The 27,237-nt window shown below is 36.9% G+C and overlaps 1 protein-coding gene across 3 annotated transcripts; it reads right to left on the bottom strand.

The window, feature by feature from the left end:
* Positions 1-459: 459 nt before the first annotated feature.
* Pcgf6 (polycomb group ring finger 6) lies at positions 460-25,765 on the bottom strand. 3 transcript variants are annotated; one of them, XM_071610944.1, is made up of 11 exons: positions 25,600-25,765; positions 25,390-25,548; positions 23,850-23,949; positions 23,667-23,763; positions 22,801-22,856; positions 22,644-22,703; positions 21,700-21,808; positions 15,798-15,825; positions 7,402-7,500; positions 5,413-5,499; positions 460-1,621 (listed from the first exon to the last, which is right to left on the bottom strand). In XM_071610944.1, the coding sequence occupies exons 1-11, from the start codon at positions 25,747-25,749 to the stop codon at positions 1,565-1,567; spliced, it is 1,002 nt and encodes a 333-aa protein (XP_071467045.1). In that variant the 5' UTR covers positions 25,750-25,765; the 3' UTR covers positions 460-1,564. The 3 variants fall into 3 exon arrangements, with proteins under 3 accessions (XP_071467045.1, XP_027785954.1, XP_071467046.1); XM_027930153.3 differs by having other exon boundaries at positions 25,390-25,765; XM_071610945.1 differs by having other exon boundaries at positions 5,413-5,495; positions 25,390-25,765.
* Between the last annotated feature and the right edge of the window lie 1,472 nt (positions 25,766-27,237).

Below are 27,237 nucleotides of genomic sequence, written 5' to 3'. Positions count from 1 at the left end.
GATACTTTACATACCATAAAAAATTGCTTAAAGAATTAAGCATTATCCTTGCAACTCCATGGGAGAAGACACCTGTGAACTTGTGCCTGGTTTTCCTCGATTCCACCCATTTGTCTATTCCCTTTGCTGGTCTTAATCTGTATCCTTTTGCTTTAATAAACAATAACCATAAATATATCAGCTTTTCTGGGTCTTGTGAGTCCTTCTAGTGCATTACTGAACACAAATGTAGCCTTAGGGATCCTGACATACATATGTTAACATGAGATAAAAATTAAAATATTAAGTAATCTGTGCAAGAGATATTTAAGAAGCAATGAATTCTATAGTTGCTACTTTGTTCATTTTCTAATACAATGAATGTACATGTTTATTAAATATCTATTTTATGGCACTTTAATTCACAACCTTGTCTCTTAAAGGGTTTTGGTTATTTTTTAAAAATCCACAGTAAACACATTTCAAAGTAAGCTAAAATAAATTTTTATTAAATGTTAGAAGAGATATATACACAATTCACAGATTCTTTACAAAACAATTGCCAATCCTTGTCCAATTTTTAAAGTTTATACAGATTTGGAAATTTTGCTGTGAAACAGTCTACAAAATATTTCATTTAGAAAGAACTGGAGGCTAATTTTAAGCAAAATAATGTTCAAAATTGAAGTCTGCATAAAAGTAAGCAGCTCTCAAACATTCTTATTCTTTATCCCAGTCACAAAATAAGGGGAAAATGAATATTAAGCTGACTTGCTGAGGAAACAAAAAGTATTCTGTAAACTTCTGAAATTCACCTGAAATGTTTTATTATTACTTTCAGAAGGAGTGCCATTACAAGTTATCAACAAATCATACTATGTATGCAAATAAAATTAAATATGTCATCACAAATAAGCACCTCTTATTGTAAGATATGTTAAGAAGTCTTATTACACTGAAGGTTTATGACACAGTGTCTTCACACAGATAATGATAATTCATCCATTTTATGAACAAACATTTCTTTAGTAGTATTGCTGGTTTAAGGGGGGGAAAAAAAAACTCTACAAGTTTAAAATATGATGGCAAATACAAAAGCAGCCAGTAGTTTTGGTCTTTTGAGAGTATACCCTGTGGTTTAACAAAGACTGGCTTTGATTCTCCCATTCAAAAGCATACCTCTTTTTCCCAAGAGGATGACTGTCCAACTGATGCTGTTCCACAGAACAGAATCCTTACTGCCAACTTTAAAGGGATATGGCTCAACAAAGGAGAAAACAGTGATCACTTTACCTCAAAGATGGGAAGCAAAAATCAACATCAAAGTATATGGAATTTTAAAATATGCTGTTTTGGAAAAATTCCCCTGAGCTCTAGTGCTTTTTACATATAGTCTCTAGTGAAACAGGTGCATTCCTTCGTTCCAATTGTACCTAGGATTCTTGGCGCTGAAAATAGATACAGTATGTCTTGAACAGCACAACGTGGTAGTGATTACATGTTTTGGGAAATCTTTGGTGAAATACAGTCCTGTAGAAATTTCCTTACTTTGTTTGCTTCCTTCCTCATAATATGCCTAGCATCTTCAAGTTATTTTCAGAGGAGAAACCACAAGACCATAATGAAGGACAAGCAGACCATCCTGAAAAGGGGAAGGAGAGAAAAAGACTATTTTGCAGTTTTTTGAAAACTAGTTATGCAAATGACCATATCAAAGCTGATTTATTTATTTGGGGTACTGAGAACCCAGGATGCTTTACTGCTGAGCTACATGCCCAGTTCTTTTAATTTTTTTTTTTGAAACAGGATCTCATTAAGTTGCTGAGACTGGCCTCAAACTTGTGATTCTCCCACCTGAGCATCCCTAGTCATTGGGATTATAGACATGCCTTGGGGCCCAGCAGGCAAGGTTGCTTATGACAAACAATTATCCAAAGATGAATAAAAAAGATTTATCTTTTCTTCTTCTTTTTTTTTTTTTAATATTTAGTCTTTAGTTTTCGGTGGACACAACATCTTTGTTGGTATGTGGTGTTGAGGATCGAACCCGGGTCGCATGCATGCCAGGCGAGCGCGCTACCGCCTGAGCCACATCCCCAGCCCCCTCTTTTCTTCTTCTTAAAGTATCATGGATCTGTTTAAGAAATGAAACGTTTAGCTGGGCACAGTGGCTTATGCCTGAAATTATGGCAACTGAGGAGGTAGAGGTGGGAGAATCCAAGTTTAAAGCCAGCCTCAGCAATTTAGAGAGACCCTGTCTCAAAATAAAAATAAAAAATGGACTGCGGATGTAGCTCAGTGGTAGGGTGCACTTGGTTCAACTCCTAGTACTATTTAAAAAAAGAAACGTTCATTTCCACTTACGTACAGTTCACTACTATTGTAAGTAATGTAACTTTGTAACTCTTACCCATTTCATGGAAGCCTAAAATTAATCATATAGTTTACATCCTCCCTTGAAGATTGTCCTTAGGGATGTTGGGCAACTTAACTTTATACTAAATGATTCTAGATGCTCTGTTTCCAAGTCTTTTTTTTTTTTTTTTAAGAGACAGAGAGAATTTTTTAATATTTATTTTTTAGTTTTCAGTGGACACAACATCTTTTATTTTATTTTTTTATGTAGTGCTGAGGATCGAACCCAGCACCCTGCACATGCCAGGCAAGCGTGTTACCACTTGAGACACATCCCCAGCCCTCCAAGTCTTTTTATCAGCTTTTTTTGTGGGTCTCTGTTTCCCTTCTGAATATCAGGTCTTAATTCTTTGTACTCTCACCAAGCCTGTATTCAGTAAGTAACTCACCTTTATAAGGTACTATTTCTATTTTCCTATGGACTGAAAAACTAGCTAAAAGGAAAGACTCATTGGGAAATGTAACAAGGACTTCTCTGAGTAACAAAAAGGAGTGGTGGCACATATCACTTGAATTGGCAATCCTTATTTCTCCCTAACCTTTTCTTCTTCACTAAGATTTTCCATGGCTCCCCTTCCTAATTTCTTACCCACTACTCTGTGATCTGGCTTCTGTTCCTGGCAACTCCAGCAAAAATTATCAGAATTCTAAAAGAGGGTTCACAAATTCAAATGTCCCATGAGGACCAAGAAAGTAGCATAAATGAATATTTAAGTTAGGCATATTGAGTCTATAGGGAATGACAAAGGCCAGTCAACAGTAAACCAAAGAGCAGATAGATGACTGCTTGAAAAAATTTTGTTGTTCTTATTGTTGCTGGGAGTGAAGCCCAGGGCCTTAAGCATGCTAGATAAGTGCTCGGCTGCAGAGTTACATCCTCAGAACCCAATGAAGAAATTTAAACTCAAAATAAACAATTTTTTTAAAAAAATTAGCTTGTCTCAATGGGTGCAGTGGAAAAACCGGTAATCTCAGTGACTCAGAAGGCTGAGGCAGAAGGATCACAAGTTCAAAGCTAGCATGGCGGGCTGGGATTGTGGCTCGGTGGTAGAGCGCTTGCCTAGCATGCGTGAGGCCCTGGGTTCGATCCTCAACACTACATAAAAATAAATAAACAAACAAAATAAAGGTATTAAAAAAAAAAAAAAAGCTAGCATATCTCAAAATAAAATTTAAAGGGCTAGAGAGTATGGTGTGGTGGTACACACCTATAATTTCAGCGGCTTGGGAGGCTGAAGCAGGAGGATTGCGGGTTCAAAACCAGCCTCAGCAAAAGTGAGGCGCTAAGCAACTCAGTGAGACCCTGTCTCTAAAAATACAAAATAGGGCTGGGGATGTGGTTCAGTGGTTGAGTGCCCCTGAGTTCAACCCCCCAGTACCAAAAAAAAAAAAAAAGTAGGGAGCCTAGAGATAAGCTCAATGATAGAGTGCTTGCCTAGAATGTACAATGCCCTGGACTCAATCCCCACAAAAAAATACATTAAAAATAATAAACATATTAAAAAATATATATATATAAAAAATACAGAATAAGTCAAATAAAGCATAACCCCATACAATGTCTCTGAACCATCAGATCTATTCTAGACTTAGTAACTGATCAATGCAAATGAATTTGTATAACAGAAATAGATCCTTAGGGGCTGGGGATGTGGCTCAAGCGGTAGCGCGCTTGCCTGGCATGTGCTGGGTTTGATCCTCAGCACCACATACAAATAAAGATGCTGTGTCTGCCGAAAACTGAAAAATAAATATTAAAAAATTCTCTCTCCCTCTCTCTCTTAAAAAAAAAAGATCCTTAACAGTTTTTATATGCATAGAAATTATATTTTACATGTTAATTTTTGCATAGTTATGTTTCATAAATGAAAAGCATCATTTTATAAAACAGTATACTGATATGCACAGATATAAAATGGAAATGTGGATTGCAAGCTCTTTCAAGATCTCAAAATTATTTCAATAAAATAATATTTTATGAAATAATTATTCAAGTTTATATCTAGATGTCTAAAATTTTTAGTTTCTATATAGTATATTTTTATAAATATAAACATGTCAATATATCTATATTTATATTTTCTATTTAGATGTCTCCATTAATGGTGTCAGTTTTAACTATTCACTATGGTTTGGATATGATTTCTCTTTATAGGTTCATGTGCTGGAAACTTGGTCCCCAGTGTGGCAGTGTGAAGATGATGGAAACCTGAAGTAGAGTTGCCGGGTGTGACATATGCCTGTAATCCCAGCGGCTCCAGAGGCTGAGGCAGGAGGATCAGGAGTTCAAAGCCAGCCTCAGCAGCTTAACAAGGACCTAAACAACTCAGAGAGACCCTGTCTCTAAATAAAATACAAAAAAGGGCTGGGAGTGTGGCTCAGGGTTTAAGCGCCCCTGAGTTTGATCACCAGTAAAAAAAAAAAAAAAAAAAAGGAGAGAGAGAGAGGTAAAGTGGAAGGTGATTAGGACATGAATGAAGTCTCAAGGGAGGGGGTCAGGTCTTTTTACAGGACTGGATCAATTCCCTCAAGAATGGGTTGTTATAAAGCAAGTTCAACTATTTTAGCTCACTTCTTGCACAGGTACCCCTTATGAATATTGCTAGATCCCTTTCTACTTCTCAGCCAGGGGACTCTGGCAAGGACACAAACATTATCTGTTTGGGCCTTTTGGCCACCAGAATCACAAGCCAAATAAATTATTTTCTTTGTAAGTTAATCTTCTTCAGGTATTTTGTTATAAAGACACAAAAGAGACTAGATATTATTCAATCAGTGAGTCTTCTATAATGTAAGTCATTTCATCTATTTATCCATTCACTCTGTGATACCGGGGATTGAACCAGAGACACTTTACCACTGTTCTGCATGCCTAGTCCTTTTTATTTTATTTTTTATTTTCAAACAGGATCTCACTAAGCTGCTGAAGCTGATCCTCCTGCTTCAGACAAGTAGCTGGGATTATAAGCATGTGCCAGCACACCCAGCTAGTTACTTTAAGGAAGAACAGAGACCTACTTGCATTGCTGCATCACCTATTGCACGTCGGATCTCCCTTAGAGTCTGGTACTGCTCCAGCAAGTGATCACCACAGATGATATCTACCTATGGAAGAACAAGAGCACATCAGATCACTTTCTGCAAGACACCATATGAAGAAATGAAGGAGAGAATATCAACATAATAAGTATTCTTACTTAAAAAAAAAAAAAGGGAAGGAAAAAAGCATACTATGCAAATTAGCTCGATTTAGCTATCCCACAGAGTATACATACTTTAAAACATCATGTATATAATAAATATAGATAATTTTGTCAAAAAAATAATAAATGGGTGGTGGGATACCAACTTTGAGTTTTGGGAATCAATTTTCTGGGTTTTTTTTTTTTTTCCTCTCCCAGAATTAGGGATTGAACTCAGGGCTTCTCATACATGCTAGGAAAATGCTAACCACTGAGTTTCATCCACAGTCCTGACAATCAAAATCTCTTAAATCACCACATGTGGCACTTATAATCTAAATCCTAGAGAGGACCCCTCCTGTTTTAGAAACATTAGACTGTTTGTTAAGATCACTCACAATTCTTGGTGCAGGAGTCCTTAAACAACTGTCTCTAACCCAAAGCCCAAGGAGAGCCTCAATTATGCCATGGTTACAAGGTAATAAGTTATTTCTAATTTTCTTTTTTTATATATACATTTATTTATTTATTTATTCTTAGTGATGCTGAGGATCGAACCCAGGGCCTCACATGTGCTAGGCAAGCGCTCTACCACTGAGCCACAACCCCAGCCCTCTAATTTTCATTGTACATGAGAATCAACCAGTATATGTCAAGCTCAGAGAGATCACTTTAATTTGATTTAATATACATTTTTAGTACTATGGTACTAAAAACACTAACAAAATTTCAGCATCATTTTAACATAACTACCAATTTAGTAAACAGCAGGATATTTTAGATAAGAAATATTCCATAAAATTTTACACATATGGAGAATTATAAAAACTCCTTATAAATTTGACTAATGAAAAAGCAGTGCTATTTCCAGTGCATTTTCACTGGAACCACATAACTATACATATGTGTATCTTTAATGTTCAATAATATGTAAGGTTTGAGATTTACAGTTTACAAGAAAATATTATACAACTAGAATAGGAGGGGTTTTGTTTGTTTATTTTTTGCTTTTTGGTGGGGCTGGAGAGCAAAAAGAGATATTTTATAATCCTTAAAAAAAAACTAATAGGGGGGCTGGGACTGTGGCTCAGCGGTAGCACACTTGCCTGGTATGTGTGAGGCACTGGGTTCGATTCTTAGCACTATAGAGTACTTGTCTAGCAGGCACAAGGTCCTGGGTTCAATTCCCAGCACTGTAAAAAAAACAAAAAAAATCCACCAAAACTAATAAGGTCTACCTTAGACAGATATAACAATTTTCTAGGGTTTGTTTAGTACTGGGGATTGAACCCAGAGGAGCTTAACCACTGAGATATAGCACTAGCCCTTTAAATTTTTTGAGATGGGTCTCACAAAGTTGCTTAGGGTCTCAGCTTCCTGACTTATTGGGATTACAGACATGTACCACCATGCCCTGACACTTTTCCAGGTATTTTGAGCTTGCTTATTACACTACACTTGCAAGGATGTTCTCTGAAGAAAAGTGGATGATAAGTAATCTTTTGCTTTACTACCAAATGAGAAAGAGCTAGAATTGAGAGTCTAGAAGTTCTTAAATATTTCTCATATCCTCAGCTTTCCTCTAACACTAAGAGATGGTCATTGATGGCAAAAAGAAATGAACAGAAAATCAAATGTGATCAAAGTTGGGGGTGGGAATCACTGTGTATCAACATTCAATTGGTATTTACAATGTCTACAGTATCATAAAACAAAGCCACTACACAAAATCCTAGCAAGAAAAAACAAAACAGTTATTTCGTCAATATGGGTAAAGGTAATCTCACATCTTCACCTGTCCTTTTACATACATGATGCACTGTACCTGACAAGCTGGATCAAGACCCATTTTTCTTCTGAGGAATTTTTCTACATGTCCAATAGTGGCTTCTCCTGAAACTCGAACAAACTTCTTTTCCAATGGCTACAAAAATAAACAGATAAATCTATTTTCAGAATTTATATATGTATACACAAATATAAAATATGTAAATCTTTAAAATATGTATATCTTGCCGGGCGCAGCAGCACTTGTCTGTCCCAACAGCTCTGGAGGCTGAGGCAGGAGGATCGCGAGTTCAAAGTCAGCCTCAGCAAAAGGCACGAAGCAACTCAGTGAGACCCTATCTCAAAATAAAATACAAAATAGGGCTAGGGATGAGGCTCAGTGGTCAAGTTCCTTTAGGTTCAATCTTCAGTACCAAAAAAAAAAAAGATAATGTGTACCTTAAGACATATTTTATAGCAAAGCTGATTTAATTTTCTTGAGAGAAAAATTACTATGAAATTTGAGTTCATTTATATTCCAAAGAAAAATAGAAATTCTTCTCTGTTTTTCCTCTCTGAAAAGTATGTCAAAAATTTATTTAAGGCTGGGGATGTGGCTCAAGCGGTAGCGCGCTCGCCTGGCATGCGTGCGGCCCGGGTTCGATCCTCAGCACCACACACAAACAAAGATGTTGTGTCCGCCGAGAACTAAAAAATAAATATTAAAAATTCTCTCTCTCTCTCTCTCTCTCTCTCCCTCCCTCCCTCTCTCACTCTATCTTTAAAAAAAAAAAAAATTTATTTAATAGAAAGGCTTTCTAGCTTATTTATTTTATTATTTTTGTGGTACTGAAGACTGAACCCAGGGTCATTTTACCACTAAGCTATACCTCCAGCCATTTTAAATTTTATTTTATTTATATTTCCAGATAGGGTCTTGCCCAGGCTGGACTGAGATCCTCCTGCCTCACCCACTCAAGTAGCTAGGATAATTTAATAGCACATCAAAACCACAACAAAGGGCTGTAGGTTTATCTCAGGGGTGGAATGCTTGTCTAGCATACAGGAGACTCTGGGTTCAATCCCTAGTATCATTTTTTAAAAAAGAGAGATAGAGAGCTAGGGGTATAGCTAAGTGGTATAATGCTCGCCTAACATAATCAAGGTCCTGGATTTGATCCCTAATCTGCAAAAAGAAAAAATGTTGAGCATGTGGCACACACCTGTAGTCCCAACTACTTGGGAGGCTGATCACTTGGGCCCAGGTTTTTGAGGCCAGCCTGTGCAACATAGTCAGGTCCTGTCTCATCAAAAAGAAAGATAAAGAGGAAATGGCAGGGGAGGGGTAGCAATTCAGAGTAAAAGTTATTCATTCATTTCAAGTAGTAAACTTACAATTCAAAGACAGAGAGAATACACAGGATCAAATGTTTAAAACCTAGTTTCTTCAACAACAAAAACTGCAAAGAAAAAATAAAATGGAGAAGGAATAGTAAAACTAAAAAGAAAAAAAAAAGATGTAGTATCATTATTATGTTAAAGTAGTCCTTATTATTTATTTATTCTGGTATTGGAGATTGAACATAGAAGTGCTTTACTACTTAGCTACATCCCCAGAACCTTTTGTTGTTGTTTTTGAGACAGGGCCTCACTAAGTTGCTCTAGCTAACCTTGAATTTGTGATCCTCCTGCCTGAGCATCTCAAGTAACTGGAATTATAGGTGTGCATCACTATACATGGCTAAGAATAGCCCTTATCCTCTATTTATTTTTATTACTGATGTTGTTATTATTATTATTTGCTGAGCTGGTGATCAAACCCAGGGTTTTGCACACACTAGGCAAATGTTCTACCTTTGAGCTACATTCCCAACCCTGCCCTTATCTTTTAGAAGCAAACTGAATTACTTATGTAAAAATGATATACAGTCTGGGATTTGCTTCAAAATTATGAGAGGGGGACTGGGATTATAGCTCAGTAGTGGAGTGCCTGCCTAGTACATGTGAGACACTGGGTTCGATCTGCAGCACCACATAAAAAAATAAAGGTATTGTATCTATTTACAATTAAAAATATTTTTTAAAAATTGTATGAGAGGAAGAAGAGCAGTGAAGGTATAAACGAATATGTACACAGGATTCCGTTATACTATTCTGTCTAATATTGTATGAGTTTAAAATTTTCCATAATAAGCAGGGTGCAGTGGCACACACCTGTAGTCCCAGCTACTCTGGAGGCTTAGATAGGAGGATCACTTGAACCCAAGAATTGGAGACCAGCCAGGGCAACACAGCAAGACTCTGCCAAAGAGAGCGGGCAGGGAAACTGGGTGCAGTGGCACACTTCTGTAATCCCAGCTACTCAGGAGGCTAAAGCAGGAGGATCACAAGTTCAAGCCCAGCTTAGGCAATTTAGCAAGACCCTGGCTCAAAATAAAAAGGACTGGGGATATATTTCAGTGGTAGAGTGCTTGCCACAAAGTCAAGCATGTGTGGGGCCATAGGTTCAAACCCAGGTTCTGGAGGGGGAAAAAAAATTTTAAAAACCTTCAATCTGTCAGAAACTACAGGACAAGTGACTCAGTTTTGTCAACAAAAATTATAAGAAAAAATAAGGAAATAGAAACCTTAATGACCTAACAACTAAAACAAAGCCATACTACAATTTAGACAAAATTTTGAATATCAAGTAGATTTCTTTTTTCCTTCTTTTGCGATAGGGTTTCATCATGTTGCCCACACTGTTCTCAAAGTCTTGGGCTCAGGTTATCTTCCTGCCTCAGCCCACATAGCTTGGGCAATAGATGTATACCACTGAGCCTAGCTCTAGATATTTGATAATAAGAAATTGTTGGGCTGGGGTTGTGGCTCAGTGGTAGAGCGCTTGCCTCATATGTGTGAGGCACTGGGTTTGATTCTCAGCACTGCATATAAGTAAATGAATAAAATAAAGGTCCATCAACAACTAAAAAAAAAAAAAAAGAAAGAAAGAAATTGTTAATTCTTTCATTCATTACCCTCAAGCTTTAAAAAATGACAAATTTACAAAGTTATAAAAATAAAAAACTCTCCAATAACCTTCACTTAGTTAACCATCTATTAATACATTACTTTATTTGCTTCATTTTTTCTTATGTGTGTATATGTGTATTTTTTTTTCCTTAGACAACTAGAATTATTCGCAGGCACTGAAATATTTAAAACTAAACAGACTGGCAGTTAACTTTTCAGAGTAAGGGGATTTGATTTTCCTAATTAACTATAATGTAATTGTCAGGAAGTGGTATGGAAGTACTCCTAAAAATTTTTAAAATTAATATAATTATGTAAATAAGTCCATACTCAAATTTCTCCAATTGTTATAATGATATTCTTTATAAACTGTTCTTCTTCTTCTTATTTTTTGGTATTGGGGATTGAACTCAGGGGCACTCAACCCCTAAGCCACATCCCCATCCCTATTTTGTATTTAGAGACAGGGTCTCAATGAATTGCTTGGGATCTTGCCATTGCTGAGGCTGGCTTTGAACTCGTGATCCTCCTGTCTCAGCCTCCTGAGATTAAAGGCATGCGCTGCCGCACCCTGCATAAACTGTATTTCTTTTGATCTAACTCAAAGAAGGATCACACACTGCATTTGTTTGTCACATCTCTGTAATCTTTAGTTCAGAATAGTTCTGCCCATCTTATTTTTATCTTTCATAAAATGGACATTTAGTAACATTTTTAGGTATGATATGTGGTCATTAAAAAGAAAACAAAGGCACAGTTGCACATGCCTATAACCACAGTGATTTAGGAGGCTAAGGAAGGAGGGTTACAAGTTCTAGGCAAGCCTGGGCAACTTAGCAAGACACTACTTCAAAATAAAATATAGGCTGGGTAGATTACCCTTCAGTGCAATCCCTAGACCAAGGGGAAAAAAGAAAGAGAAAGTGGGAAAGGGAAAGAGAAAGATTCATCTTTTTTTTTTAATATTTATTTTTTAAGGTTTAAGTGGACACAATATCTTTATTTTACATTTATGTGGTTCTGAGGATAGAACCCAGTGCCTCTTGCATACTAGGCAAGCGTTCCACCACTGAGCCACAACCCCAGCCCCTGATTCATCTTTTTAAGAATACTGAAATGTTGGGCTGGGGATATAGCTCAGTTGGTAGAATGTTTGCCTTGCATGCATAAGGCCCTGAGTGCAATCCCCAGCACCACAAAAAAAAAAAAAAAAAAAAGAATACTGAAATGTTGCCAGGCATGGTGGTGCACACCTGTAATCCCAGCAGTTTGGGAGGCTGAGGCAGGAGGATCACAAGTTCAAAACCAGCCTCAGTAAAAGCAAAGTGCTAAGCAATTCAGCAAGACCCTGTCTCTAAATAAAATACAAAATAGGGCTTGGAATATGGCTCCAAATGTGGCTGAGTATCCCGGAGTTCAATCTCCAGTACCAAAAAAAGAAAATTGAAGTGTTTCCAGAATAAGTAGTATAGTGCTGAGGACTGTTGAAAGGTGAATGGATGGGAGCATAGAAGAAATAAAATTGGACATTAGTTAATAATTGGTAAAGCTGATGATGGGTATATGAAAGTTCGATTCTGTCTACTTCTTAGACTGTTGTTACAATGTTGCAGAGCATAGTGGCAGATGTCTGTAATCCCAGCCACTCACAAATTGGAGGTCAGGCACAGCAATTTAGTGGAGCCCTCAGAAACTCAGTGAGGCCCTCAGCAACCTATTGAGACAGGTATCAAAATAAAAAACAAAAAGGATGTGGGCTGGGGTTATGGCTCAGTGATAGAATGCTCACCTAGCACACATGAGGCATTGGGTTCACACCTCACATAAAAATGAAATAAAGATATTGTGCCGACCTACAACTAAAACATTGAAAAAAAGGGGTTGGGGGTTGAGGATGTAGTTCAGTGGTAAAGTGCCTCAGGGTTAAATCACCAGACCCACAACCAAAAACCAAAAAGTTAAAATGCTGCTGCTTTGTAGAAACTTTTATATTGAATATGGAAAAGAGAATTCATGACATTGATTCATAGGTTTAGGGAGTTAGACATTTAACAACCAGGTATCAACCTAGTAAAATAGGTTTAATTTGAACTCACTTATTAAATACAAAAGAGAAGGTGGGAAAGAGAAAGAGATTGATTCATCTTTATAAGAATACTGAAATATTGGGATGGGGATATAGCTCAGTTGGTAGAGTGTTTGCCTTGCATGCATAAGTAATGTTTTTAAAGTAATGGAATACTAAATTATACTGAAAAAGCTATAAGTAGAACATCTATTATAAATACAGAAGTTAAAAACAATGAGACTGCAAATTTGTTAACTACAATTGTGTAAAAGACTGTTTCAACAATGTAAAAAGTCACAAAATACAGTTAATAGAATCATTTATTTCTAAAACAATACATTCATCACTTCTCATAGTTATAAGCCTACAAATTAACATCTGTATTATCAGTTTAACAGAAAATGTAATATCTCAAAACTATGAGAATAGTATAATGATTCCTATATACTTATCACCTCGCTTTAGCAACTCAAGGTCAATCTTGTTTTAGATTCATTCACCTATTTCCCATCCTATCTATCCTATTTCCTGGCTCACCCTTGTCCCCCACATGTGTTTGGAAGCAAATCCAAAATATAGCATTTCATCTGAAAGTACTTTGGTATATCTCTAAAGAACTTTTTAAAAACTCAAGTATAATATCATTATCACACCTTAAAATTCCTTGATATCAGAAAATATCTAGTAAGCTTCAAATTTCAACAATTGTCTCTATTTTTATTTATTTTTCTCTAGAAGAAAATGATTTTGTTTTCTAGGGCTGAGGGAATAAAATTAAAATTTTATAAAAAAAAAAAACACATAATAACCAGTGGTGGATTCAAACTAAAATAGTAACATTTATCAGATACAATTTTTTTAATATTTTATTTTTTAGTTATAGTTGGACATAATAGCTCTATTTCTTTTTATGTGGTGCTGAGGATTGAACCCAGGACCTTGCACGTGCTAAGCGAGTGCTCTGCCACTAAGCCACAACCCCAGCTGAGATACAATTTTTCAAAAATATTTATTTTTTAGTTGTAGTTGGGCACAATACCTTTTATTTATTTATTTTTTATGTGATGCTGAGGATCGAATCCAGGACCTCACACATGCTAGACAAGCATTCTACCGCTGAGAAACAACCCCAGCGCCCAGATACAATTTTTATATTCCCAATAAGTTTATACCAAATAAATTATAAACAATGCTTCTACTTTAAATTTCTATTGGATCATGGCTTAATTACTTAAAAAAAACCAAAAAACAGTTCTCTTGAGATATAATTCATGTACCACTAAATTCACCCTTTAAAAATGTACAATTCAGTGGATTTTAGCATCTTTGCAAAGTTGAACAACTACCATCACTATCTAAGTTCAAATGTTTTCATGACCCCAAAAAGATCCCATATAAATTAAGTCATTCTCTCTTATAGTCTTGGCAACCATTTAATCTACTTTGCTTCTATAGATTTCCCAGTTCTGGATATTTCATATAAATGGAACCATACAATAGATGGATAGCCTTTTGTGACTAGTGTCTTTTATTTAGCAGTGTTTTCAAGGTTCATCCATGCTGTAGCATGTGTCAGTATATCATTCTTTTTACAAATAATATCCTATCACATGGATATGTTACATTTTGTTTAAGTATTCATCAGTTGATGGATATTTGGGTAGTTTCCAAATGGGGGATATTATCCCAAAAACTTTAAATTTTTTTGCAAATAATGGAGATTGAATCCCAATGAACTACATCTCTATCCCTTTATACATTTTCGTTTTGTTTTTGCCATGTTGGGGATGGAACCCAGGGCTTCATGCATGCTGAACAAGCACTCGACCACTGAGCTACATCCTGAACCCTATATTTATTTTGAGACAGGGTCTCACTAAGTTGATTAGACTGGTCTTGAACTTACAATCCTCCTGACTCAGCCTCCCAAGTGACTGAGATTATAGGTGTGTGCCACCACAAGTGGCTCAAAAGCTTTTCACAGATTATTTTTCAAATCAAATCCAAATAAGGCTCATACATTGAAATTAATTTATATGTCCCCTCAGCTACTTTAATCAATAGGTTTTTCTTCATTTCTTTCCCTTTTATTTGCTGAAGAAAAGAATTGCTTGCCATGTAGTTTTCCACTATCTACACTGGACCTATTACTTTATGTCATTGTGTTCCTTTGTCCCCAATATTTCCAGGAAATGAGCAATCAAATCTGTAAGCATGATCACCTTCCCATCTGTTCTGGCAAGAATATGTTACAGGTGGTTCTGTCATCTTGGTTTTTTGATGTGCAATAATCAGGAACAAAATTCTACGTGTACATGTGCTTCTATTGAAGCAGTAGAGTAACATTTCAATTTATTTCCCAATTCTTTCTTCATGAGTTCTAAAAAATGCTGGCCTGTCAAGACACCATAACTCAGTGCAGAGATGTCTTCAGGGAACTCCAGAATCATACAACCCTGTCATTGTACCATTTATAAACTTAACTGCCATTTTCTTACATGTATTATGAAACATTCATTGATATGACAGTTTCCTAAACAAATGCTATGAAACAATTTCTAAAGTTAATTACCAATAGTTTGATACTTTAAAGTCACCAAAAATCATGGGGACTTAACATTGCATTCCCTCCATCACAATAAACTCTGAGACATCTATATAATGTACTTTATCCAGAGAAGTACCTACGTATTCTTATGCTTTAATTATTTCTTTAAGTTATTGTGTTCACAAAACAAAGCAGTATGTCCAACCAGGTATAATTTGACAAAAGTTACATAGACTTTGACAAAAGTCACTGGAAACCTAAACAGTTAATCCTTTTTAAAAATTTGACTTTTTCTGAATAACTCATACTATAGCACCAACACTATATCAATAGCACCTGTGATTTGAGCCTTTAGGACAACTCTGAACTTTACGTATGTTACAAAGGAATGCATTCTTACCTCTAAAATCTCAGTGAATGATTAAAATAACAAGTTAGGGCAGGTTAACTTGAGTCAAACATGTTATATGTAAATAAAATTTTAAGCTCATACTTAACTAAATGCCAACTATGCAAAAAATGCTTTGAAATTGTATTAATCACCAAGTTAACATAGCATTTGATTTTAGCTTTTTTTAACATAGCATTTTTTTAATTGAAAAATTATCCACAGTTCTGAATTAATAACAAATCCCTACTTAATAACACTTCCCTTCATGAACCTATTATAATAGGTCGCTGTAGAATATACTTCATATTTCAATAACTTATTTAAAAATATTTTTATTATGAAGTAAGACCGTCTCCATTTGGTTGCTAATCTGAACCAAATTTGTGTGCTAAGGAATTCTCTTATGAAATGAATGAAAAAATAAAAGTAAAATACCTTAAAATGTCCCGTGCCTTCATTAGCACTGAAAAATGAGAGCAAAGTTAATCAATATTTAATACTTTAAGTTATATGTCTAGTCATAAAACAACAGAAAAATAACTTGAATATAAATATTTGAGAAACATCAGTCTAATGTAAAAGTCACCTAAGTCTTTAGGAAATAAATAAATGTAATTGTCATTTCTGCCACCTAGTGGTAAGATGAAGGCAGTTTTATCCAGCCACTACCATCCATACTTCAGAAGTTAAAAATACATTATTTATAGAAAACGTCTAGAATTTTATTTACTTGCCATCTCATCTAGCATTATTAGTATATAATTGAAAATTTAAAAAATGTATATATTTACAATGTACAATGTGCCATTTCAGCTTCAATATATATGTACAACCAAATGATTAAATTGAGATAATATATCCATCCCTTCATAACTTTCTTTGTGGGGGAGGCCCACTGCAGATAGAACCCAGATGTACTTTGTCACTGAGCTATACCCTCAATCCTTTTTATTTTGAGACACGGTCTCACTAAGTTGCTGAGGGTCTTGCAAAGTAGCTGAGGCTGGCCTAGAATTTGCGATCCTCCTACTTCAGCGTCTCAAACTGCTGGGATTATAGGCAAATACCACCAGGTCCAGCTCATATACTTGTTTTGTGTGTGTGTGCAGTGAGAATATTTAAGCAATTTTTCAAGCACATAACACATTATTATTAATTGTAGTCATCACGTTGTACAATAAATTTGCAAAAAAGGATATCGTTAATATTTAGATTTTCCCCACACTTATTGTAACATTTTCCAACTTGAAGAACAATGTTTGTTTTTTAAAATCATAATGAATGTATTTTCCCTCCACAGTAATTTGATATAATTTCTTACAAGAAGGCTGCCACCTTTCTGCTGTTTTACTTGTAACATAACCACTGGGCTTGATTTTACTGTTTGCCTTTTACAGAAAAGCCCAAAGGGATTTCTTTATTATATCACAGGGAGATAAGGAGCACTAACTTGTGTTGAGCATATACTGTGCTCCAGGCATTATCTTCTTATACTATGTATGATTTTCATTTAATTCTGACAATAGCCCTACAAATCAGGTATGGGTATTCCTATTCTACAGATGGGGAAATTGAGATCATAGAGGTTGAATAACTTGCTTCAAGTCACACAGAGCTATATATGATAAAGCTGGTATTCACACTTCATATGTTCCTTCTTCCCTGTCATGTTATGAACAAGCAATATCACAATTGCATTATCTCCACAGTATTCTTTATTATAAAAATATAATACCTAAAAGGGGTTGGGATTATAGCTCAATGATAAAGTGCTTGCCTACCATTCACAAGGCTCTGGGTTCAATCCCTAGCACCATACACATACACACCAAACACACACACACGTTTATACAGAGATAGACATTATATATATAATATGCTGCATAATTTGTATACTATATTAATATACATCTATATATTAGGTTAGAAACAATTGTTTATATAATATAGATATCTTAATAAAGTACAAATATATTACATATATATAAGATTACAATATAACATTAGAGTTATAAAATAAAACTTCTATTCATTACAAGAATGATCACTTGGGCTAGGTGTGCCTTCTGTGGTAAAACATGTGCATGCACAAGATTTGGGTTCAACCCCCAGCATCAAAAAACAAACAACAACAAAAAAATCCCTAAAGAATGCGAGATGTATGGGCAAATGACTTCTGCCTGAATATCTAGAGGGATTTTCTTTTCCTTTTCTCTTTGTACTGGGAGATAAACCCAGGGATGCTTTACTACTGAGCTACATCCTCAGCCTTTTTTAAATTTTTTCTTTTGAAACAGGATCTGGCTAAGTTATTCAAGCTGTCTTCAAATATTTGATCCTCCTGCGTCAGTCTCCCAAATCACTGGGATTACAAGCATGTATCATCATGCCAACTTCCAGAAAGTTTCTTAACTGACAAAGGGAGCCCATTCTACTTGTGGGCAACTTTGTTAGAAAGTCTTTCTTGTACTAAATTGAACATATTTCTCCTGGCAACCTATACCTTACTACTGGCCTCATTTTGTCTATTGGTGCTCTTGTAAATTAGATCTTTCTCATGTGATAATTCGACTTAAAAAAGTTTTGGGGGGCCAGGTGCAGTGGTGCATGCCTATAATCCCAGCAATTCAGGAGGCTAAGGCAGGAGGATGGTGAGTTCAAAGCCAGCCTCAGCAAAAGTGAGGCACTAAGTAACTCAGTGAGACCCTGTTTCTAAATAAAATACAAAATAGAGCTGGGAATGTGGCTATAATCCCCAGTACCCCCCCCCACCAAAAAAAAATTTGCTAAATTGCTGAGGCTGACTTTGAATTCATGATCCTCCTGTCTCAGCCTCCCGAGCTGCTGGGATTATAGGCATTTACTACCACACCTGGCTCCATGCGATCATCATCTAAAGATCTGAAACTAACTATTTTGTTCTTCCACAGCCAAATAAAATGCATACATTTAGAAACCTTTTTTTTAGTTGTAGACCAACACAATACCTTTATTTATTATATGTGGTGCTGAGGATCGAACCCATTGCCTCACACGTGCTAGGAAGCACTCTACCGCTGAGCCACAACCCAAGCTCTCAAACCTTTTATTATTTTGATTACACCTTGATTTACCAACCTCTCTTAAAATGTGATACCTACCCAGAGATGATCACAGTACTTTTGATGGGCAAATGCAAAATACAGTGGATATTACCTCTCTGGTTTACAAAAAACTACTATGCATCAAGTTTTAGCTATATCATACTCATATGTCATATGAATCCGATTTTTTTTAGCATTTATATGTTGTATAGAGTACCATGCACGACCTAACCAATCTTTCATTCTCTTTGCTTTCTTTACTTATTTATTGTAAATAAATACAAGCACTCTACCACTGAGCCACAACCCCAGGCCTCTGCATTATTTCAATCTTAAGAACATGGTAAAAGGGCTGGAGCTGTAGTTCAACAATAGAGTACCTGTCTAGCACATGTGAGGCACTGAGTACAATCCTCAGCACCACATAAAAATAAATTAAGAAAGGTATTGTGTCCATCTATAACTAAAAAAAAAAAAAAAATTTAAAAAGAATATCAGATGGACATTATTACCCTAGGTATGTGTATGACTGCACAAACGGTGTGTCTCTAAACCGTGTACAACCAGAGAATTGAAATGTTGCACTCCATTTGTGTACAATGAATTGAAATGCATTCTGCTGTCAGATACAACTAATTAGAACAAATAAAAATAAGCCTAATTAAAAAAAAGAACATGGTGGGGGGGAGCTGGGATTGTGGCCCAGTGGTAGAGTGCTCACCTAGTGCATGCAAGGCCCTGGGTTCGATCCTCAGCACCACATAAAAATAAATAAAATAAAGGTATTATGTTCAACTACAACTAAAAAAAAATTTTTTTTTTTTTTTAAAAAAAGAACATTGGGAGGCTGATTCAGGAGGATCATAGGTTCAAAGCCAGTCTCAGCAATAGCAAGGCACTAAGAAACTCAGTGAGACCTGTCTCTAAATAAAATACAATAGGGCTTGGGATGTGGCTCAGTGGTTGAGTGTCCCTGAGTTCAATCCCCAGTACCCACCCCCCCCCCCAAAAAAAATAGAACACGTTAAGAACTGTTAAGAACACATAGAGGGGCTGGGGATGTGGCTCAAGCGGTAGCGCGCTCGCCTGGCATGCGTGAGGCCCGGGTTCGATCCTCAGCACCACATAAATAAATAGATAGATAGATAGATAGATAGATAAAGGTATTGTATATAGATAAAGGTATGTATATATAGAACACACTGAGTATTTGTTGTTGTTAGAATGCTCAATTTAGAAATACAGAACTGAAGGGCTGGGGATGTACCTCAGTAAAAGAGCACTCTCCAAGGGCTGGAGTTGTGGCTCAGTGGTAGAACCTTGTCTAGCACATGTGAGGCACTGGGTTTGATCCTCAGCACCACATAAAGATAAATAAATAAAATAAAGCTATTGTGTCCATCCAAGACTAAAAGAAATATTAAAAAAAAAAAAGCACTCACCTAGGTGAGGCCCTAGATTCTAAATTTTTCTAAGAAAGGCATTTTATTCTGTGAGTTATGTAAGTATAGTATCTGAGAACGTTTGACACATGCCAACTCTATGACCACGATAAGTCTGTTTTACAAAGCTGCACTCTAAAGGAATATACCATATCCTACAGTGTTTGAAGCAATTGATTTGAATTAGATATCTAACTACTTTGGAAAATAACTTGGTAAAATCAAAATAAAATTGAGAAGAAATATATCCTAAGACTCAGCAGATCTATACCCTTAGATCTACTACATATGCACAAAAAAGATCCGTAGAAAAATGTTTCTAGCAACACTGTAATAGCAAAAAACAACAACAAAAATAAACACCTGGAAACCACCAAATTGTTTAGCAGTACAAGAAAAGGTACATCATCACATATTCATTTTAATGAATTATCAGACAATGGTGAAAATGAATGAATTAGTGTTATACTTTCTAACATGAGTGATTCACAAAATTGAGTAAAAATAAGCAAGTTAAAAAACACACTATGCAATTAAAGTTTTTAAATTTGTAAAAACAGTTCTATATGTTGTTTAGAAAAGGATACATTTTGTTAAGCCTATGAAAAATGATAATAAACCCTACTTTTAGGAAAGTTGTTATTAACTTCTGAGGGAGAGAGATGAACAGAATAGGTAGCCATGATAGCTACATTACTAATGGTTTCTTTCTTTCTTTTTTTTTTATTGGTACCAGGGATTGAAACCAGGGACACTTAACCACTGAGCCACATCCTCAGCCCCCAGGCACCACCCCTCTATTTCAATCTCACTCTTTCTTTCTAGAACAGTCTAAATTGCTCAGGGCCTCGATAAACTGATGAGGCTGGACTTGAACTTGCAATCCTCCTTTCTCAGGCTCCAGAGTTGCTGGGATCACAGAAATGTGCCACCACATCTGGCCTAATGGTTTATTTCTTAAACTAGATGATGAAGCTATCCATGGCTATTGTGCTATTTTTTTTTAATATTTATTATTTTTTAGTTGTAGGTAGACACATATCTTTATTTCATTTTTATGTAGTGCTGAGGTTTGAACCCAGGCCTCACATGTGCTAGGCTCGAATTCTACCACTGAGCTACAATCTCAGCCCCAATTGAGCTATTTATACCTTTTTCTAAATCTTAAATATTATATATTTTATTTATTTAGGTACTAGGGCTTGAACAGAGAGGCATTTTGCAACTAAACTGTATCCCTAACTCTTTTTTTATTGTTTGAGATATGGTCTGGCTTAATTGCTGAGGCTCGTCTTAAAATTGTGATCTACCTGCCTTAGCCTCCCCAGTCACTGGGATTATGGGAGTGTGTCATCATACCTGGCTACATATTATTATTTTTGGTACCAGGGATTGAACCCAGGGATGCTTAACCACTAAGCCACATCCCAGCCCTTTTATTTTTATTTTGAGACAGGATTCTGCTAAGTTGCTTAGGGTCTTGCTAAATTGCTGAGGCTGGCTTTGAACTTGAGATCCTCCTGCCTCAGCCTTCTAAGCTGCTGGGATTCTAGGCATGCACCACTGTCCCCAGCTCCATAATTAATTTTTAAAGGCATATAAGAAAAACTTGATTTTACCTGAGTTTTGAATAACTTTATAATTTTGGGACTTAAAAAAGTCCTTGTTGGGCTGGGGATATAGTTCAGGTTGGCAGAGTGCTTGCTTTGCATGCACAAGGCCCTGGGTTCAATCCCCATCACCACCAAAAAAAGAAGAAGAAGAAGAAAATGTCTTTGTTAAGATCAATGGGTAGACTTTTAGGATACTCACCCAATGAACTCCAGTAATAAAGACATGTCAAGTTCAGGTGGAATACGAAACACTGATTCTAGGACTTTCTTAGTTCTTCCTTTGCTTGAAGGGACTGACTGTGGAACAGCTATTTGATAACCAAACAAGAAAGCTGATTTAGGATAAATTTTTCATAAAGTAAGATATTTCAAAAAAATAATTATATGTGTATTAGAATTATGTTGACTAAAATGTCATAAAGCACTCAATCCTCCTTTCATTAATAGTATCAACTAATGTCAAAATTAGTGAAATTAACAGCAAATCAAGGACCTCCTCCACAATGGAAAGCTGAAGTATGTGGCTGGTTTATCAGGGCCACAGAGAGAGTTCACCAGAACATCAATATTTGTAGATAACACTTTTTAAACACTACTATGTGCCAGGGTTCATGCTTAGCAATTACATACATTTCATTTTTTTTTAACTGATAAGAAAAAACCCCTGAAGCTTAGTAGATTAGGCAATTTGCCTACAGTCAACACGATTTAAACCCAAATCTATCTGACTTCTATACTGTGTGTGATATTACCAGCATCATAAAAAATAATGTTTGAGCAGTTACTATGTGCCAGGCACTGTTTTAAGTGCTTATATTACTGATTTTTTTTTAATGAACTGCTTCTATAACCCCTCTTTTAAAGATGAGGAAACTGACGCATTGAAGTAACTTGCTAGAGTCACCTAATAAAATGGTAGAGCTAGGAGTGAATTCAGAAAATCTAGCTCCAGGGCCTGTACACCCTAATTCTTTTATTCTTATGAACAATTAAATTGGGTTACACTGTAGCACTGCCCTCAAAACATTTCTCTTTCATCACATAATAACTAGCTATCCCCAAAAAAGAACTTCAAAGGCCATGATTTCAGTAAGTTAGTATTCTGTAATCTATAAATACATTATAGTATACACCCAAACTTACCAGGTTTAGGTACTTCTAGACCTCTTTCTTTATAGAAATCATGCATTTGCTTTTTTTCTCCTAAAAAATGATAAAACACAAACTAAATTACACTTAAAATGTAACTAGTAGAATCAGAGATGCTGGGGTTCACAACTATGTAATAAAAGAAACTTACTTTCCTCTAGATTGATCACTAATTTGTACACTATATCTTGTAATTGTCGGTCCAACCTAATAAAAGGAAAGGATGGAGAATACCTCAGAATTCATAAAAATGCATTTTCCTACAGTGATTTAAGTGTGTTTTTCCAGGGGAATGGGTATCTCCTTTTTCAGTGGCAAGTTACTTTTAGGTCTCACTTAAAGCTCCTGAGACATAACTCACCGAGGAGAATCTCAAGTAATTAGTCACAAGTACTCATAGATTCTTAAATGGGTCACTAAATTATTCCCTGTGTTTTGGTATTATTCCCTCAAAAAGAATGTGAGCTTGAGGGTAGACACTGTATTTTTAACTTCTGTGTATCATCTATAAAACACTCTTCTATCAAGGCAATACAAAATCAACAGTATTTTCTGAGAAAATTAAATTAATCTACTTTCAGTATTTTTCTTCTCTTTAGAAATTAAACATTCACTAAAACTTGTCTTAACAGCTATAATGATCCATAACAGATAAGTTGTACTACAGAGGCCAGTTGTTTCAGGTCTTACTTCTAAAAAAAATTCTAAATACTGTATGATAAAAATGACAAGACTAAACTAGCCCCATTAACTTGTATGATGGGATTTAAAAACCTCAAATAAAGAGGCTTGTTTCCCTTTCTTTTTCTTTTCCTATCTTTTACCTCTCTTTTCAAATCCCCAGTAGATACCACAGTGCCTGGTACATAGTAAGTGCTCTACACACATTTCTTTAAAGAATACGTAGTTCTCTTTCTTCTAATTTTGAGGGAGTAAAGAATTTATTCCCAACTACACAACTTCAAGCTTTCAGAAAAAGCATACTTAAAACAATTGTTACATAAATATTCCTCTTACCTTATATTGTAAAGTGGTTGTGTCTGATGTACAACTACGTTGCATTTTGGACATCTGTTGCTATAGTAAAAATGTCTTACAATGCAGCTTTTACAAACTGTTAAAAAGAAAAGTTTAAATTAGGATTCTTTAAACATTTCAAAAATTAATGATGTTATTTAGAAATGTAAACTGTATGCTTACACGTATGAAGACATTCTGTAATGGTAGTTGCATCTATTAAATAACCCTTGCAAATGGAACACAAGATATATGGTGTCAGCTCAGCAAGATTAATCAGGCGCTGCAAATGCAATGGAAATAGTTTTAAAATACGTCTTTGCCTTCTCAAATTCTTTTCCTCCCCAACTAAACACATATATAATTTTTTTAAAAATACTTTTTAATTTTATTTGTTTATATGCCATTCTGAGAATCCAACCAGTGCCTCACACATGCTAGGCAAGTGCTCTATCACTGAGCCACAATCCCAGCCCCTAATTTAATACATTAGAATAAATAAACTTCATTTTTTCCCCTGCCTTTCTGCACACTGGGGATTGAACCCAATGGCACTTTACCACTGATCTACATTCCCAACTCTTTTGCTGAGGTGACCTCTAACTTACATCCTCCTGCCTCAGACTTCTCAGCAGTTGGGATTAAGGGCCTGTGCCCAGCTGCCTTCTCAAATTCTTAAAACTAGCAGGTGAGGTGGTCTGGGTCTGTATTCCCAGCTACTTTGGAAGCTGAAGCAGGAAGATCTCAACACTGAAAGCTGGAGATCAGCTCCGGCAACACAGTGAGAAAGGTCTCAAAACAATTTAAACCACATCTCAGCAGGGCACGGTGGAGCATGCCTGTAATCCCAGGTTTGGGAGGCTTAGGCAGGAGGATCTGGCGTTCAAAGCCAGCTTCAGCAACGGTGAGACGCTAAGCAACTCGGTGAGACCCTATCTCTAAATAAAATACAAAACTGGGCTGGGGATATGGCTCAGTGGTTGAGTACCGCTGAGTTCAAACCCCGGTATCACCTCCCCTCATCCCCCAAAAAAACCCCACATCTCAAGATCTGTTACAAACAGCATGAAACTTAATTACAACATGGAAACCTATACCTCTAACCCTTCAAACTCCTACTAAAAGTTACAATGATACAATATAAAGCAATGTTTCAGAGGGATCTCATTCTCTTGGATATGCAGTATACTGGCAGTGAAAGAAGGCCTTACACATTGCTTAGAAAATGGGCAAACATTACACATACTGGCGGACAAGTTTAATAATTTGGTCAGTTGCATTACCTAACTTGATGAAGAATGTGCTACTACGTTAAAAAAAAGAAAGAAAATAAAAACCACCCTCCGTTTACAGAATGAATAGGTAGAGTGCCTATTATCTGGGTCGCACTGTAAACCCGTGGACTGCAAGGGGCACGGCACCCTAGGCGTCTAATCCGTCTGTCAAGCAGTAACCTCAATAATTATTTGCAGAATGAATGACTGGGACCCAGAGGGCCTGAGCAACCTACGGAGACCTCACAAAACAAGTCGGCTGGGAATCGGGCCGGGTCAGAGGCCTTCCCCCGCCACACGCCTGGGCAGGCAGGGCGAGGAGGGCTTGAGGTACACACGAGTGCCTAGGGCTGCAGCAGAGAGCCGGGGTCGGCCCCGGGGACCCGCGAGGGCGAGCTAGGTCCTCGAGGCCACGAGGCCCAGCAAGATCAAGCGGGGGCCATATATACCTCCTCTTCGTCCTCAGAGTCCGGCCGGCCCCCTTCCAGCCTCAGCGAGAAGTGGCTCAGCTCTTCCTCCTCCTCCTCCTCTTCCTCCTCCAACTCCTCATCCTCTTCCAGCTCCTCGTCGTAGTCTTCGAAGCGACCCCTCAAGCGGCCCAGGCTGCGCTCGGGCTCCAACTCAGGGGGCCGGGAGCCGGAGCAGCCTGGAGCCCCCACCTCGGGCAGAGGAGCCGGGCCCTCCTCGCCGGCCGCGGGCGGCGGGGTGAGGGCAGGTGGGGACACGGGAGGCGGCGGCGGCATGACTGCGGCTCCCTCCGCCTTGGCAGCTCCCGCGTTGCCTGCCGTGATCGCCGCGACCCCTTCCATGGCCCCGGCAAAATCGGACCAGAAAAGCTAAGTGCCGCGACGGGAGAGCGCGGGAGTTCAGTCGGACCGCCTTCACTGACAGTGCGCAGGCGCGGGAGCCCTGCAGGGGACGCTGGGAGATGTGGTTCACCTAGGCCAAGGTGAAGCGGGACGCTCAGGTATATGGGGCGGAGCTCGCGGCTCGCACCTTAAAGTAATCTCACCCAATTTTGCCTTTGAAAGGCTTGATTCTTGGCACTAACTTTAAAAATGACTAAACTACCTCAGTTTCAGACAATGATATGCTTGACATCAATTTATGCAGAACACTGAACTAAATGCCATATGATGTTGCATTATGAATCAAGATGATTTCAGTTCGAATACAAATTACATGTTTCTTCTGTGGCAAATTATATTCACCCAAGCTTATTTCCCTTTACAAGTATGAGATTCCTATTTTGAAATATGTAAATTTATTTATTTTAAGGAATTATACATTATATTGCCACAGGATGTAAATCTATCCAATATTGGAAGGTTGTCCATTATACGCTATCACATAATGAAAAATTAATTCTATTTAGATCAACGAACATTTATTGAGGGTCTTCTATAGCAGAAACTGAGACCCACACACATCCTCTTCCCCACTCCCCACCCCTGATTTTATTAGAAGAGAGTTTTGGAGTTGAATTACATTATCCTTGCTAAGATAATATCTGTTAATGTCAGAATGTCTGCAAGACAGCCAGGTTCAGGAAGTCAAATGCTCCTTAGCTTAACAATTCTGGGGGGCAAGGGGGCAAGGTCACATTTCATAAAATATGTTGTTACTGAATTAAAGTCAGTTTGATCATGTGTTAAAATGGACAAATTATTTTATCTTACCAATGGTATAATAATGAAGGTAAGGATGCAGAATAGGCTTTTCATTTGTTGGTGACAGTTTAAGTAATTCAACCTTAAAGAAGGGAATTTGGTGCCAGGTATGATGGTACGTATCTGTAATCCCAGTGACTCAGGAGGTAGGAGGATTGCAAGTTCAAGGCCAGTCTGGGCAACTTAGTGAGACCTTATTTCAAAATAAAAAAATTAAAAAGTAACTGGGGATATAACTCAGTTGTTAGAGTGCTTGCCTCATATGACCAAGGCCCTGAATTTAATCCCCAGCACCAAAAATATAAATAAATAAGGACTGAGGATATAGCTCAATGGCAGTGTGCCCCTGAGTTCAATCCCTAATACTAAAAAAGTAAATAAATAAAATAAAAAGAAAGAAAGAAATAGTAGCAAAATCATTTCAATAGTTAGTTAAAGTATTGGGATTAATGCGGTTTTTCTTTGTTGTCTTTTCTGTAATGTGTGATTTTTTTTTTTTAATAAAAATTGTATGTGATTAAAGCTTGAAGAAACAGGGGCTGGGTTTGTGGCTCAGTGATGGAGCACTTGCCTTGTACATGTGAGGCACTGGGTTCAATCCTCAGCACTACATACAAATAAATAAAT

Source organism: Marmota flaviventris, chromosome 4, assembly GCF_047511675.1.
Source record: "Marmota flaviventris isolate mMarFla1 chromosome 4, mMarFla1.hap1, whole genome shotgun sequence".
In the NCBI taxonomy this organism is placed as follows: Eukaryota; Metazoa; Chordata; class Mammalia; order Rodentia; family Sciuridae; genus Marmota; species Marmota flaviventris.
This window is presented reverse-complemented; position numbering and strand designations above follow the sequence as displayed.